Source organism: Trichomonas vaginalis, chromosome III (genome assembly GCF_026262505.1).
Source record: "Trichomonas vaginalis G3 chromosome III, whole genome shotgun sequence".
In the NCBI taxonomy this organism is placed as follows: Eukaryota; Parabasalia; order Trichomonadida; family Trichomonadidae; genus Trichomonas; species Trichomonas vaginalis.
In genome coordinates, this window is record NC_067205.1 from 13,045,332 (window position 1) to 13,060,102 (window position 14,771).

The 14,771-nt window shown below is 33.8% G+C and overlaps 8 protein-coding genes and 3 pseudogenes across 11 annotated transcripts, besides 4 other annotated features; 9 read left to right on the plus strand and 2 right to left on the minus strand.

Annotated features, from left to right (window-relative positions):
- Nucleotides 1-7,603: part of a mobile genetic element that runs on past the window's edge.
- Nucleotides 27-1,118, plus strand: TVAGG3_0692710 (annotated as a pseudogene). Its single transcript has one exon. A coding segment is annotated over exon 1 (1,092 nt).
- Nucleotides 1,610-2,662, plus strand: TVAGG3_0692720 (annotated as a pseudogene). Its single transcript has one exon. A coding segment is annotated over exon 1 (1,053 nt).
- Nucleotides 2,687-2,917, plus strand: TVAGG3_0692730 (organellar and viral DNA polymerase type B; the record flags this gene model as incomplete). The annotated part of the gene is made up of 1 exon (XM_051243099.1): nt 2,687-2,917. One exon carries the CDS (start codon nt 2,687-2,689, stop codon nt 2,915-2,917), a length of 231 nt encoding a protein of 76 aa, XP_051089686.1.
- Nucleotides 2,999-3,716, minus strand: TVAGG3_0692740 (annotated as a pseudogene). The gene has a single exon. A coding segment is annotated over exon 1 (718 nt).
- TVAGG3_0692750 (repellent protein 1 family) lies at nt 6,226-6,696 on the plus strand (the record flags this gene model as incomplete). The annotated part of the gene is made up of 1 exon (XM_001296543.1): nt 6,226-6,696. The coding sequence occupies one exon, from the start codon at nt 6,226-6,228 to the stop codon at nt 6,694-6,696; it is 471 nt and encodes a 156-aa protein (XP_001296544.1).
- On the plus strand, nt 6,744-6,980 carry TVAGG3_0692760 (uncharacterized protein; the record flags this gene model as incomplete). Its single annotated transcript, XM_001296542.1, has 1 exon — nt 6,744-6,980. One exon carries the CDS (start codon nt 6,744-6,746, stop codon nt 6,978-6,980), a length of 237 nt encoding a protein of 78 aa, XP_001296543.1.
- A 199-nt stretch (nt 7,604-7,802) lies between the features above and the next one.
- TVAGG3_0692770 (uncharacterized protein) lies at nt 7,803-8,072 on the plus strand (the record flags this gene model as incomplete). The annotated part of the gene is made up of 1 exon (XM_001296541.1): nt 7,803-8,072. One exon carries the CDS (start codon nt 7,803-7,805, stop codon nt 8,070-8,072), a length of 270 nt encoding a protein of 89 aa, XP_001296542.1.
- Nucleotides 8,073-8,121: 49 nt separating this feature from the next.
- Nucleotides 8,122-8,741: a mobile genetic element.
- TVAGG3_0692790 (zinc ion binding protein family) lies at nt 8,130-8,603 on the plus strand (the record flags this gene model as incomplete). The annotated part of the gene is made up of 1 exon (XM_001296540.1): nt 8,130-8,603. One exon carries the CDS (start codon nt 8,130-8,132, stop codon nt 8,601-8,603), a length of 474 nt encoding a protein of 157 aa, XP_001296541.1.
- A 660-nt stretch (nt 8,742-9,401) lies between the features above and the next one.
- Nucleotides 9,402-10,199: a mobile genetic element.
- Nucleotides 10,200-10,763: 564 nt separating this feature from the next.
- TVAGG3_0692810 (uncharacterized protein) lies at nt 10,764-11,126 on the plus strand (the record flags this gene model as incomplete). The annotated part of the gene is made up of 1 exon (XM_001307646.1): nt 10,764-11,126. The coding sequence occupies one exon, from the start codon at nt 10,764-10,766 to the stop codon at nt 11,124-11,126; it is 363 nt and encodes a 120-aa protein (XP_001307647.1).
- A 1,705-nt stretch (nt 11,127-12,831) lies between these two features.
- Nucleotides 12,832-14,771: part of a mobile genetic element that runs on past the window's edge.
- TVAGG3_0692830 (phage tail repeat-like family) lies at nt 13,258-14,127 on the plus strand (the record flags this gene model as incomplete). Its single annotated transcript, XM_051243100.1, has 1 exon — nt 13,258-14,127. The coding sequence occupies one exon, from the start codon at nt 13,258-13,260 to the stop codon at nt 14,125-14,127; it is 870 nt and encodes a 289-aa protein (XP_051089687.1).
- Nucleotides 14,142-14,687, minus strand: TVAGG3_0692840 (uncharacterized protein; the record flags this gene model as incomplete). Its single annotated transcript, XM_051243101.1, has 1 exon — nt 14,142-14,687. A coding segment is annotated over one exon (546 nt), but the record flags the coding sequence as incomplete, so codon positions are not given.

Below are 14,771 nucleotides of genomic sequence, written 5' to 3' on the forward strand. Positions count from 1 at the left end.
AGACCATATAGAGATGAAAGCACACTGACAAATGACCAGAAAGCCATTTTGGAAGCTCTTAAGCAAACAGGAAACCCAGCACTTATAGAAAGCTTTTGGAAAGATAATGGTGAAAAGAAGTTTTATAAGAAGAGAAGCGGTCAGTTCTGGAAGTATCTTTGCACATTACCTATAAATCTTGAACGCTACCAAATCTTCAATGAACTGAACAAAAGAACTGCAACACTTATGACAGAAGACAATTGTTTCGTTTATGCTTGCATTCAGGCTGGAGTAAATGAAGAAACTATTGACCACATGAGAGAAGTCATTCGTGTTAGAGACTTTCCTCAAAGTAAAGTACAAGAAATTTCTGACGCAACAAGTATAGCATTTAATGTTACCATTGGTTATTTCAATGACTCAAGACATAATGAAATAAAGAGATATATACCAAAAGAATGTGAAACTGTTCGAACTATTGACTTACTTCTTGTTGAAGACCACTACATGCTAAACGAAAGATTACCAATGACAACATACTTCATTCGCAACTATATAGAAATCTTGAAGGAGTGTGGTGGAATGAACATTGAAAAACAGATGAAAATATATACAATGAGAGATGGTAAATACATTGTTCGCATGGATAGAACTACACCGCTATGGGATGTTATGAAAACATTGTGGGAGTGCAAATATTTCGAATCTATTTCTTATGGAGAACTTTTCACATATACGACTGACTTATATAAACAGAACCTTGCACCATTTAAAGATTTGACATATGCTCCAAAGTATTGTGTACAACTGAAGAAGAAAGCCGAGTCAAAAGAAGTAAATAAAGCTAAATGTAAGTTCATTCCTGAGCACGTTTTCTTTGCTGACTTTGAGTGTAGCACAGACGGCTTTCATAAAGCGTTTAACATATGTTATGACAGTGAAGATGGTTCAGTTAGTGAAAGCATTTGGGGTCAGAACTGTGCAACAGAATTTTTGGAACGACTTCCTGACAAGAGTTTAATATATTTCCATAACCTCAGCTATGACATAAACTTTATCTTAAGACACATGACAGAAGTGAAAGGAACTCCCATCATTAAAGGTTCACGAACAATGCAAATAACTGGTTTATATAAAGGACGGGCAATTATTATAAAAGACTCTTACAGTGTTATAAATAAGAAACTTAAACTATTTCCTGCTATGTTTAACTTACAAACAGGACCGAAAGAAGTATTTCCATACAACTACTACAGCAGTACTTTGTTAGCAAATGACAACAGAACTGGTGTCATTTCTGAAGCATGTAAGTTTGTCAAGGATGCAGATACATTCATGAAGAACATATATTCCATCAAAGGTTGCAGAATAGATGAGAACCACTTCGACTTAGAAAAATATAGCACGTTTTACTGCAAACAAGATGTAAGAATTTTAAGAGAAGGTTTTGTAAAGTTCCGCAATGACTTATTGAAAGAGTTTGATTTAAACGTTTATGACTACGTTAGTATTTGTTCTATTGCTAACAAATTGTTTGAGAACAGAGTATACTTCCCGAATGGAAATCTTTATGACCTCTCAAATAAACCAAGAGAATTTATTTCGAGATGCATTCAAGGTGGAAGATATGTTGTCAGATAACATGAAACAAAAGAGCAAAAAGAAACTCATTGCTGACTTCGACGCTGTTTCATTATATCCATCGCTATAGCAAGATTGTATACTTTAGAAGGAATTCCAAAAGTATTGAAGGATGAGATGTTAAGCACAGAGTATCTCATGAGACATTTATTCGATGACGACCAAAAGGAACCCATTGGTGAAAAGTTTATGTCTGGCTTCTTTGTTCTCATTAAGATAACAGAGATTGGAATACATAGACACTTTCCTTTAATAGTTTGTGACCCTGAACTAAATCCAGAACTTAACGTTCCCAGAAGTTCAAACACTTGCTGTTTAATGTATGTTGACCATATAACATTACAGGACCTTATAAAATATCAAGGTGTCAAATGTGAAGTGTTGCAAGGATACTATTACGATGGAAACAGAGATTTGAGAATAAGAGATGAAGTTAAGAAATTGTTTGAGTTAAGGTTAAAGTATAAGAAAGAAGAAAACCCATTACAAGAAATTATAAAACTCATTCTGAACAGCATTTATGGCAAAACCATTTTATCTCCTATTGAGTCAAAAATAACCATAGTAGATGACAAAGATGCTATAAGATATGCTATAAGAAATTACAACCATATAGTGAAGTTCGAAGGTTTGGATGGTTCAGATAAAACTATTTTCAAGCTAACGAAAAGCATTTGCAGACACTTTAACTTTTGCCCACTTGGTGTAAATATTCTATCAATGTCAAAACGTATTATGAATGAAGTATTCTGTACTGCTGAGGACATGGGCTTGTATATAGCCTATCAGGATACGGACAGCATGCATATTTTCAATGAAGACATCCGCGTTTAGCTCAGGAATTTAAGAAGAGATATGGTCGCGAACTTATAGGAAAAACCTTGGTCAATTTCATAGCGACTTTGCAGAAATCACAAAAGATAAACAAAGTTTAGCTTATAAAAGTATTTTCTGTGGAAAGAAGACCTACATAGACTTACTCACTAACGATTTAAATGAAGTTGCATTTCACTGCAGAATGAAAGGTGTGAAGCAAGATGTTATTGCTTTAACCGCTAATGAAATGTTTCCTGACTCTGTTCAGTGTTTCTATGATGAAGATAAAGGTTTAATGGTTCCGCAAGGAAAATTTGACAAAGACTCTGAGTTCAGTGTTATGCAGTTATATAAAGCACTTCATGATGGTCAAGAGATTGGATTTGACTTATGTAAGTCTTCTAGTCCTTGCTTTGCTGAAAAGTTTAACTTCTCAATAACGACTAAAACAAGCTTTATTCGTAAGTTGAAGTTCTGAGGTCATTTATTTTTGTCAGCAATGAGGTCATTCGTGATAAAAATAAGCCGCTAGCGGCAAGGGCGAAGCCCATGTGATCATTTACAATACTGCGATGGTAGAGTTTAAGAGTTGTGCTTCAATGTAGAGACAGTCCTTATGGTCTGGAGGTAAGAACACTGGGCAGTTATGGTCATGAGTGGAGAACATGTCTATCCAAAACTCACGATTGAAGCCAGTTAATTTATAGTATTTAGGGTTAGGAAGTGGTGGTAGTTCTTGTATGACCAATGAACTCATTTTCAACGCCTTTGGCTATATTAGAGAAAAGAATAGCTTGCTTTCTATCCCAAATGCCAGGTGTTACAATCTTTGAAAATTCATTTTTCCTCGGAAGCATTGCATCATAATTGAAAACATTCTTGAAATCATCACTTGGTTCAGAGATTTGAAATCTTATACGTAATGGATTTTCTTTCTCTTTAGCGACTTCATTGAATGGTGAATATATAACAAACTGACAGTCATGTGTTCCATCTTCATTTTCATTAAATTCATAATGAAAGTCTATAAGTTGTGGCTGACTACCTTCTTCTTTCAGTTGTGCAAGAAACTCACGTAAAGGCTGTAAAGTTTGTACTTCAATGTTAAACTTTTTCTCGAACATTTCATTAAATGAAATCATACATTGCAACAATGTTGTATCGTCTTTAAAGTATTTGTATATGTGAATGTTTTGGGCGCTTAAAGACTGTTCGTCATTTTCTATCTCGACTTGAAGTATAAAGTCAACTTTCCTAAATGCACGTGTTATATACATATTTGTTATGCCAATATATTTTTCTTCATTTATGTTCACAATCCAGTCTGTTGGAAACTTAAACGTTACTCTGTTCCCCTTTATTTTGACGTCAGGGTTTTCACTACTGAACGCAACAGATAAAGGTATTTGTCTACATTTAGTTCCAATAAAAATAAACCATTTACTCTTTCTTCACTTCAGCTTCTTTAGCTTTTGCTTCAGCTTCTTCTCTAGCTTTTTCGCCAGTAGTCTTGGGTTCTTTTGTCTTCCAGCAGCTAATGCAGCAAGTTGTTTTTCACTAAGTTTTCTCTTTGGTCTCTCTGGCTTTTGTTCTTGTTTTGTTCCTTCAGTTCGGATAAAATTTGCTCGCGAATTTCTTTCTTCAATGCTTCAAAATCTATGACCCCTTGGGTCTTGTCCGTAGGGCTTGTCTGAGTCATTTGACTGCAGATAAAAAACAAATTAAAACTTTAACCGATGTAAAATGAGCTTGTCAAAATCAGAGCGAGAGTCTATTATATTAAATGACGCAAGAGGAATACAACATCCTTTCTATTACGTAAGTCAGAGTAAAGATGGTAAAATATACGTACGAAAAAGAAAGGTTCCATTAGCGAATGCAGAGAGCGACAACATTAAGGTGCATGGCACCGAGGGTGAAGCCCATATAAAACCTTCTGTTCAAACTGAGCACCAAAAGAACAAGAAGAAAAGAAGCCAGATGTACTTTCAATAACGAACCAAGAGCTTATTGCAAAGTTCGTGAATTTCATTGAAAAGCAAACCGAGTCAAAGAACCCTGACCACCAGTGAAAGAAGTTGAGACAAAAGAGAATGTACAGTTCATTGAAAATGTCAAGAAACAACTTCCACCACGAATTCCAAGAAGAAGAGTGAGAATAATGAAGAAATAGATATTTTTATCTGAAGTAAATACATGCAGAACGAACAGCTAAACGAATTTACTCCAGCAGAGCATATTCATCAGATTCGCTCATATTTCGATATCATAGACAATGCAGCTCAAATTGGTGACACTAATAAAATATTCTGACGCAAAGATTCCATCACAACCTGGAACTGCTAAAGATAACACATGGGTAACATTCAATCTCTCACCTCCTGGTGAAAATATGTTGGACCTTTACAATACATTCATTACGTATAAAGTGGAAGGTCAATTTATTGTAGATAAAGAAATTGGTTCAGGTTCCAATAAAACAAACCCACCAGGATTTTGGATTGGTTTCGATGACGCTTTCTATGCAGTTGCTGAATCAAATCCTTGCAAATGGTCGTATCGTATATTCTCAAGAACGCAAGAGAAGAAGCATATATAACTTCAAACTCACAAACTACCGAACAAATAAAGAAAGTAGATGTTTTCTCAAAGACTCGACATGAAGATGTATGGAGTCATTCGGGAACATGCAGAACAGGACAAATTGTTAGTGGTCCAATTACAGCAGGAAAATCATTTGATTTTAAGCTTCGTTTAAGAATTCCTGTTAAAGATTCCTTCCATTAGAAGCTATTCGATTTATTCCAGCTTTTGCAGGAAACATTCAGCTTAAAGTAAAGTTCAGTAGCGACGCCTTACAATGCACATCTATATCTGTAAATGATATCATTGCTTTCAATCCAACTCTTAAAGTTGCATTTGCTTCAGATTCAAATCCACCGACAAATAAATTTGTTCCATGGAATGAACCATTCACTATGATAACGAAGGCATAGAAGCTAGTGGAACAGTTACTATTACAACTGTAACCCAGCAACTATTTCGAACAAAGATGGATTTTAATGAATGTTTCATTCATCCAAAGTCATTCTCTTTAGACCCTAACATTTATACAGAACTTGTAGAACATTATACAAACGAGGCTTTATGTTTTCCTGTTAAAGTTATGGATTGGATTCCTATGGACGGTTCATTCTCAAAGAATACAGATAGTTCAAGTGCAACATTTACAGCAGCTTATACGCCTATTAATGTTAAAAGTATTTGGGCACTATTTAGAAAGAAAGACAACTATTATGTTAATTTTGAGAACCCTAAGTTTAAATATCTTCAGCTTTCCATGGGAGCTTATGGAAATATGCCTGCAGAACCTGAAAAATCATATGGACCTGTATTTTATGAAATGGTTGCGAACGCTTGCAATACAAACAATGATATGATAGGATTTAATGAAGATGTTATGAGGTCATTGGTGGATGATGGTAGTGTGGAACATAAATGGGATAGCTATGACAACACACATTTCTTATGTGGTTTTCCAACAGAACTTTTGCTTCCAGCAAGGTCAAACATCTACTGCTCCAATAACATACAAATTGTCTGTTAAAGGACCTATTGAACTAGCAACTGAAAATGTACCAAAGCCACTTATTGGATTTATGAGGGATTGTTGCTTTGCAATACAAGTAAGACAGTCAGGCATACCAATAATAAGATTGACGACTATAACTTAGCACTGACGACAGTGAGGAATAAAGGATGAACGTTTATTTTTAAAGCTTATAAATGAGTTCTTCATCAAGCTCTCGTGAACCTTCACCATCTATGAAACAAACTTTACCAAACGATTATGGAGCACCTATTGAATATTTCTTACGAGCTGCACAATGGCAAAGAGCAGTCTCACCAAGGTTAGGTGTTCCACCAGCTCCTGTCAAAAATAGCATTTGGTCAAGTCCTTATATAAGATATGGTCTCCCACTAGGTTTGCTAGTTACAGCAGGAGCAGTAATGATGTTGAAAAGAAATAAAGCAAATGTTGTAAATAATACTGAAGTAGCTGAAGTTAAACAAACTCCGACACCTTCGCCAAAACCAACGTCAAAACCAACGCCTTCACAAACAACACCTTCAATGACTCCTGAACCTATGAAAGTACAAACTCCTGTTCAAAAGTCAACTCCAAAACCGACTCCAACATTTAAACCAGAACCCACACCACAAATAAATTGTAAAACTCCTGCGTTTCCTTACTGAAAAATAACGTTATTTTTATTTAATATTAAAATTTTTATTTGATTGAAATGACAAATAAAGTCACTGAAGCAATGAAACAAAAGTTTTTGGTAGAATACATTAAATCAGGAACTATTCCAGAAGGTTTTTACATTCATACTATGAAGGATGGTAGAGTTCAGTTTAGAAAGATAAAGCAACCATTAGATAAAGAAGGAATTTTGAGAAAGATTAAACTTCATGAGGACAACATTGCTGAACTTAAGAAGAAGTTAGAAGAGTTGGAGAAAGGAAGAGAGTTATAAAGCAATGAATTCAAGTGGGTGAAAACCGGGTGAAAAAAGAGGTGAGATTTCACCACTTCACCTAAATTTATTTTTGTGCTATGTTTTCATACGTGTGATGGTGGTGATATCATTATTTTTAAGTTTATTTTTTTAAAATTATTTTTATTTTATTTTTATGTAAATGACAGAACAAAAGCAACTCATACAAATCAAAACATATAACAAACATACATTTAAACATTTATTCTTCCTTCCTGAGTATAACATGTTCTTTACACTTCATCCTAGACCAGTTGACTATACACTGACTGTTTATAAAGATTGTCATGGTAGTTTTATAAAAACTTATGATGATGAAGGTAAGTTAACAAGACTATGCATTTCAAAACTTGAGAAACTTTATGACTTCAAGTATGACTACAATAGAGTTAACACTGATGATGAAGATATTGAAGAAAATTTATGAGAACGTTTATTTTCATTAGTGAGTTCGTTAGTGAGGTGAAATTGTTGGCGGCTTTGTAAATATTTAAGGTTAAGTTAGTTTTTGCGTTCATGTTGTAAAATATACGTTAACGGTTTTGTAAAGTGTCAAATTCACAAGTATTGGGTAAGGTGGAACGCAGTGCCACCATACCCAAGACTGGTGTACTAACTATAAAAATATAATTTTGAGATAATTATGTAAATAATATTTTAAATATTTGAATTTGAGGTATAATTTTATAGTAAAAAGGTCAGGCGAGTGGGTCTTCCAGGCGCGTTGCGCCCTCTAACCCCTAAGAAATTTTGCTCTCTACCCCCTAAATTTTTCCAAAGTTTATTCCAACAAAAACTAGAATGTCATTCCATAATTGGGACGAAGTCATTGCGCACTTTTCTACGCACCAACCAACACCAGAGCAGTTAGAAGTGCTTGAGAAGATGAAGGAGGAGACTCTGGAGTACTTGAGACAACAAATTGCAAATTACAATTCGAAGATTGACGAAACAGTCTATAGAGTCTCATCGGCAGAGTCACATATAGAAGTGGACCAGTTGGTCAGTGACTTATTATATTATACTGCTGAACGAAACAAATTATATAACAAATTGAAAGAATTGGAATAAAAAATTAATATTTTACTTATATTTTTTTAAAAAAAACTTTTTTATTCGAAAAAATTTATGAACATTTTATGTTATTATCGTGATTGCACAGAAGAAGATGCTGCAAAAATGTATAAAGAGCACATTATTGATAAAATTCAAGATCAATTGGAATTTAATCAATACTTTACACGTCAGTGGGACATTCATAAACAACAGTGGATAGCCGCTGCCAGACCAAATGAATTAACCGTTGTGAATAACGTTTCTGAATCTTTATTTAAAAAGATAAAATATCACGATTTTGGCTGCGTTAAAAATCAAAGAATTGATGTTTTTGTCAAAAATCTTTTAGAAGAAGTTGCACCCAATTACTTTTATCGTATTAAAAACGATTTACTTCAAACAGGTTTTATTCCTTCAATTAGAATTCGCGAGCCTCGATTGACAGATTATAAAACAAAATTGAAAAGAGAAGTTCAATCACGTTTATACCAAGTATTAAATTTTGTTCAGAATCAAGAAGCCAATTTGAATCCATTAAGATTTTGATTGGAAAATGCTGAAGAAAAACTTTCTCAAATAAATGAGAAGATACAAAATTCAATTACATATTTAAGATCGTTTGAAATTCCAAATGAATTGTTAGATACGTATATGTTAGAAATTAATGAATTTTGTTATAATTCTAGGTCAGGTGAGTGGGGCTTCCAGGCGCGTTGCGCCCTCTAGCCCCTAAGAAATTTTGCCCAAGACCCAAGAGGAGGACCGAACCCCAGCCGACCAGCCGGTGACAAAACCAAAACCGTTGTTATTTACATCATATGAATGGTGTCACTTTTTAAATATCACTTTTTGTATCACTTTTCACAATATATATATGTTTTCATGTTTTGTCACTTTTTTGTCACTTTTCGGGTAAAAACATTTTTATTATTATATATAAATGAATTTTACTAAACCTCCGTTACCATTTTTTGGAAATAAGAGTAGATGTGAAGATATTATATTGAGAGAACTTAAGAAACTACCGAATCGTCTAACATTTGTAGATTTGTTCGGTGGAAGTTTCTATATATCCCATTTGTGCCATACAATATTCCCAGACTCAAAGATTATATGCAATGACTTCGACAACTATATGGACCGTCTCAAACATATTCCAGACACAAACAATATATTGACTGAGTTGAAAGAAAAGATTCAGATAGGTAAAATGGAACGTATACCGTTAGATAAGAAAGATATTGTGAGAGAGGTTTTGAAACAAGCAGAATATATAGACTGGGATAGTATATCTGCTAGATTATTATATAGTGGAGTGATACGAGTTCATGACATTGAGACACTGAGTAGGGGTAATTTTAGCTAAAAGTGACACGCCTGTAAAAAGTGACACACCCGTGAAGGGTGTGATTACCGATCGGTAATTTCGACAGTTTAGAATTTAAAATTTTTTATGGAACTGTTGCGAGTTTCATAAAGAATTTAAGGAATATAAGCAAAGATTTGAATCAAAATCTTAGACCTAAGCCGCTCGATTCGCTCGCGGCTTCCGCGAATTACAGATCAGCAAAGATTTGAATCAAAATCTTCGAACTAAGCCGATCGCTTCGCTCGCGGCTTTCTTTATTATTTTAAATTTGCATATTTCCATCAAAAGTTCATAAGGTAAAAAATTTCGTTTATTTTTACTAAGAAAAAAAAGTTTTTGATAATAAATCTATTTTATTTCGAAAAAGTAGCAATAATCGTAAAAGGGTATTGATAGGCTTGCTAAAGTAACTAATTTTAGCTGTCAAATACTTTTGTATTTTGAAGTAAATTAGTATAAATTTGTTTTTACTTTTATTTCGAAAAAGTAGCAATAATCGTAAAAGGGAATTGATAGGCTTGCTAAAGTAACTAATTTTAGCTGTCAAATACTTTTGTATTTTGAAGTAAATTAGTATAAATTTGATATTATTTTAACTCCCTTTGAAAACCTCAATTTTCCATACAGAAGGAACGGGAATAGCATCCAATATTCCCTGAGAATGGTTGCGCATTCTCAGTTCCCTCTATATTTCGAACGAAGCTCTCATCGGTCTTTTTTTTAATACTAAACGTTTTTTTTCCTGTCACTTTTAGCTAAAATTTGGGTTTGCCTTGAGACACTTATGTCAAAAGTTTTATATCTCAACTATACAAATGTTTTCAAAGAGGACATAGAAAAATATATTGAGGGTATAGAGTTTGTGAGATGTCATTGGACAGAGTTGTATGAAAAATATAAAGACAAGGAAAATGTTTTCTTTATAGTGGACCCGCCGTTCTATAACACATGGGATTTTCAATACCAAGTTGACTGGACTTTGAGAGACTCTTTAGAAACTTTAGACGTTATACATAACCATCCATGCTTTTACTTTACATCCGATAAAAGTGGTTTGGAAACTGTTATGAGATGGTTAGAAGACATACATGACTATGAGTTTAGATATGACAAGATAGAGTATGAGAGAGGTCCCATAAACTGGAGAAAGTGTCATAACAAAGAAATTTTATTAGTAAGTAAATGTGGTTTGAAATAGGACTACTTGTTTTAGGTTTTTTCCATTGTGTCATTTATTTATTTGACGTGGCAGAAAAGTACAGAGAATATGAAGATGAACCAATGCCTGCAAATGTTCAGCATATGTACTCGTAATAGATATTTTTATCTAATATTAAATGGACGCACAGAACTTAGCGAATGCACAGCAACCTGGACAACCAAACCCAGAGAATATTCCAAATGAAGTTAGAATACAAACTGCAATGGCAAACTATGGTCAAGTGCCAACAGATGTACAAATGCAAACTGCCATGTCAAATGACGCTGCGTTAGGTTTGCCACCATGGTATGCAAATATGAGATGGAAAGAGTTTTATACAAACCCTGAAGTGGGATATAAACAACTTTATGCAGATGACGCGAACACAGGAGTTGACCCAGAATATGTTTTCTACCAGAGGAGAAACAGAATGTATGAGCTCCAGTTAAAGAATGCTATGGAACTCAACAGGAAACGCAAAAGACTAGGTGGACATTAGATTTTTACACGTAGTAAAATGGGTTTCTTCAGTAGTATTGGAAACTTCTTCAGAAGAGTTGGAAGAGGTATATGGAATGGCGTCAAAACCGTAGGAAGAGGAATTTGGAACGGTGTCAAAAATATTGGTAAAAGAGTAGGTCAGTTCGTTGGTATTATACCTAAAGACCCTGAACCAGAAGAACAAGCCCCTGTTATACAACAACCTGAACCTGCACCACAGTCTAGTTGGCAACCAAATCCAACACCTCAACCGTATTAAAAAATTATATTTTTATCGTTCGATAGTAGTTGTATATGAAACTAAGTTCTAAGTAAAACGCATGGTATAATGGAATTATTCTTTTTCTTCCATCTGTAGTAAACCATACTTGAAAGTCTGAAATACTTCCACTCGGCGGTTCATATAGCTTTGTAGGTTTTTCGTAAAAGTCATTTGCCAAGCATAAGAAAGAGTTTTGGGCGCCAGAAAATGAAGCATGAACTATCACAGCATCTTGGTCGAAAACATCTTTAAATAAATATGGTTCATCTCTTGCATATCGACTGTAGATATTTGCTAAAGGAAGTTCGACTTTCTGATTTAACATTCTTTGCAAATAATACCATGACATTGCAGTGAATTCTGTATATATTTGTTCGTCTTTATTTGGATTGTTTTCGTAGATTTGAAATGACACTTGTGAATTTTGTTTGTCATATACAATTCTCACATAAAGTGTGCTATCGGTATTTGCATATTCATCAGCATATTTTGCATAACATGAATTTATTTTATCTTCTATATTTTTTAACGCAGTCTGTAGAGAAGATGAAAGGTCAACTTGTATTAGCTCAATTTCTTCTCACATTTTTCGTTTCCCTTCAGATATATAATCTATATGAAACCTTACAATAAATGGAAAACTTTTATCTTCTACAGACACAAATTTTATTCTTCGAAAGCCAATAGATTTAGTAACAGATGGGTCTCTTAACCATCTTAATGGGTAGTCAAAACGATAGCCTTCATGCTTTATAGTATCTAAGTCAAACTTTTGACCGACATTAGTAAAAAGTTCATCTAATGGTTTAGTTGTAGCAACTCTAGAATTTTCTTTTTCTATTGGAAGCATATTTTATCTATAATAAAAATGTCAAATGAAACAGCGTCTATGAGAGAAATACAACACAACCGACAACTCATTATGCAAGCTCTAAATAAGAACACAACAAACTTTTCAAACTATGCTAAAATATCTGAGTCATTGAAAGAAGGAAACCTAAAACTGACAATAAACCCTATGACAGATGAGTTTCTGTTTCAAGACAATAAAAACAATACTGTCTGTATAAATCCAACAAAAGGAACTTTAAACGAGAAACCTATAAATGAACTTCTTTTGAAAGCAGATGTTGACAACAAAGCTGACAAAGAATATGTCATTGAAAAAGCTCAAGAAGAACATGACAGAGCAGATGCAACATATGCAACAAAAGATGACGTTGAAAATAAAGCTGACAAAGAAACTGTAGATATGTTGGCACAAACGGTTTCAAGTCATGACAGAGCTTTAATGGAAGATGGACAACAGTTGAAAGAGCTTGAGAAAGGTGTTACAGAGTTAAGGAATACAAAAGCAGACTTGACATGGATAACTGGATATGTAGATGCAACAAAAGAATATATTTTTGCATGGACAGAAGGAACATATCCACAAAAACAGCATACACATTCTATATCTGATATTACAAACTTACAAGAAACCTTAAACAGGAAAAGTGACGTTGGACATACACATACCATTGCAAATATTACAAACTTACAAGAAACATTAGAGACAAAAGCAAATAAGACTCATACACATTCTATATCTGATATTACAAACTTACAAGAAACATTAAACAGGAAAAGTGACATTGGACATACACATACCATTGCAAATATTACAAACTTACAAGAAACATTAGAGACAAAAGCAGATAAAACGTATGTCAATGAAATATACCAAAGTTTAGTTGGAACAAAAAATATTGAAACTATTGTTGGTGACTTTTCTGTCAATGAAGAAAATAAATATTTTAGATGGCAGTTTGTACATTCCTTAAAAAATGGTATACGGTATAAACTCATTCCGAAAAATAACAATGAAATGTATGTAAGCTATATAAAGAATAATGGTACACAAGTTAAAGTTCCATTAGACAACAACTGCTACTTAAACTTATATGGAGACGAACAAAAGAAATATTTACGAGTTTATGAAATGGCAGATATGACATTGCCTGACCCATCTCCAGCACCATATTATTATGACTATGGAGATGACGACAAACCACCACATGTAGACCCAAAAAAGCAAACATTATATTTAGAATATTATAGATATAAAAGATATAATGCAATAGAAAAAACGAGAATAGTATATTATTATACAGATGACAGAAATAAATATTATAGTCAAGATTGTACATACCCTGAAAACATAAGATTATATTATAAAAAATATTCTGACACAAACCAGAAGAAACCAGAAATAGTTGCACTATATTTTAAGTTCAAAAGGGACAATCCTATAATATCTCATATGTTTGATTTAATGAACCCGGTAGGTTCTATTTATACATCTATGGATGCAAGAGGTCCTCAAGTAATGTTTGGTGTTGGTGTATGGGAACAAATAGTCGACAGGTTTTTGTATTGTGCAAACTCTTCAAAGGAAACAGGTGGAAGTAAAACGATTTCAGGTGAAAATTTACCTGCACACAGTCATTACATAAGATTAACTACATCTCAAGCAGGTTGGCATAAGCATAGATATTGGGATTGGAGAGGAATGACAAAAGGTCAAGGATATGATGTTAAAGACGACGTTAAGTTTGCTATAAATTGTTACTGGGATGACACGCAGGGAGAAGGAATCCATACACATTTCGTTACAGGATATACACATACAACGGGACAAAGTAAAGAATACATGCCACCTTACATGACAGTTTACGCATGGTATAGAATTGCTTAGTCGTCATTTTCAACTTCTTTAGCATATTCGTCTGGAGTTGTCTTATATTTGTTAGGAACTGTTTTTGAAAGTATACCACCTTGAACTTTGACAAGTTTGAAACGAGGTCTGACAATAGTAGTTTTATCTTCTGCTTGCAGTGTGTACATTTTGCCATGTTTGCCTAAAACTTCATAATATTCTCTTGTATACTTTCTTCTATTTTTACGAACACGAATGTGAGTACCTGTCGGGTTCCCATTGTTGTCATAGTCAATAGTATTTTCATATGGGTCGCGTTTAGGTATTTCTATTTTTACTTTGTCACCTTTCTGAAGTTTGAAGTCCGGCATTCTTTCTTGTTTGTCTCTTTTGACTAAATTATTAAATATATAGTCTTTCTCTAAGTCAGGGTTGTTTTTTATTTCTTCGGGGGAGTGGTTTCCCAAACCTTTTTGTTTACGGTTATTGTAAATATTTAAAACTTGTCTCATCTTTGCCTGGGAGAAGTGTCTATACTTGTCGTCATATGACATTTCATTTGCTTCACCACCTTGTGGTTGGTTTAAGTCTCTTAACATTTTATACATCCGTCAATGACACCAAGAGCAGAATGGTTTTGGTCGACAATGAAATATTGGTTTACATTTTTTGAACGCAGATAG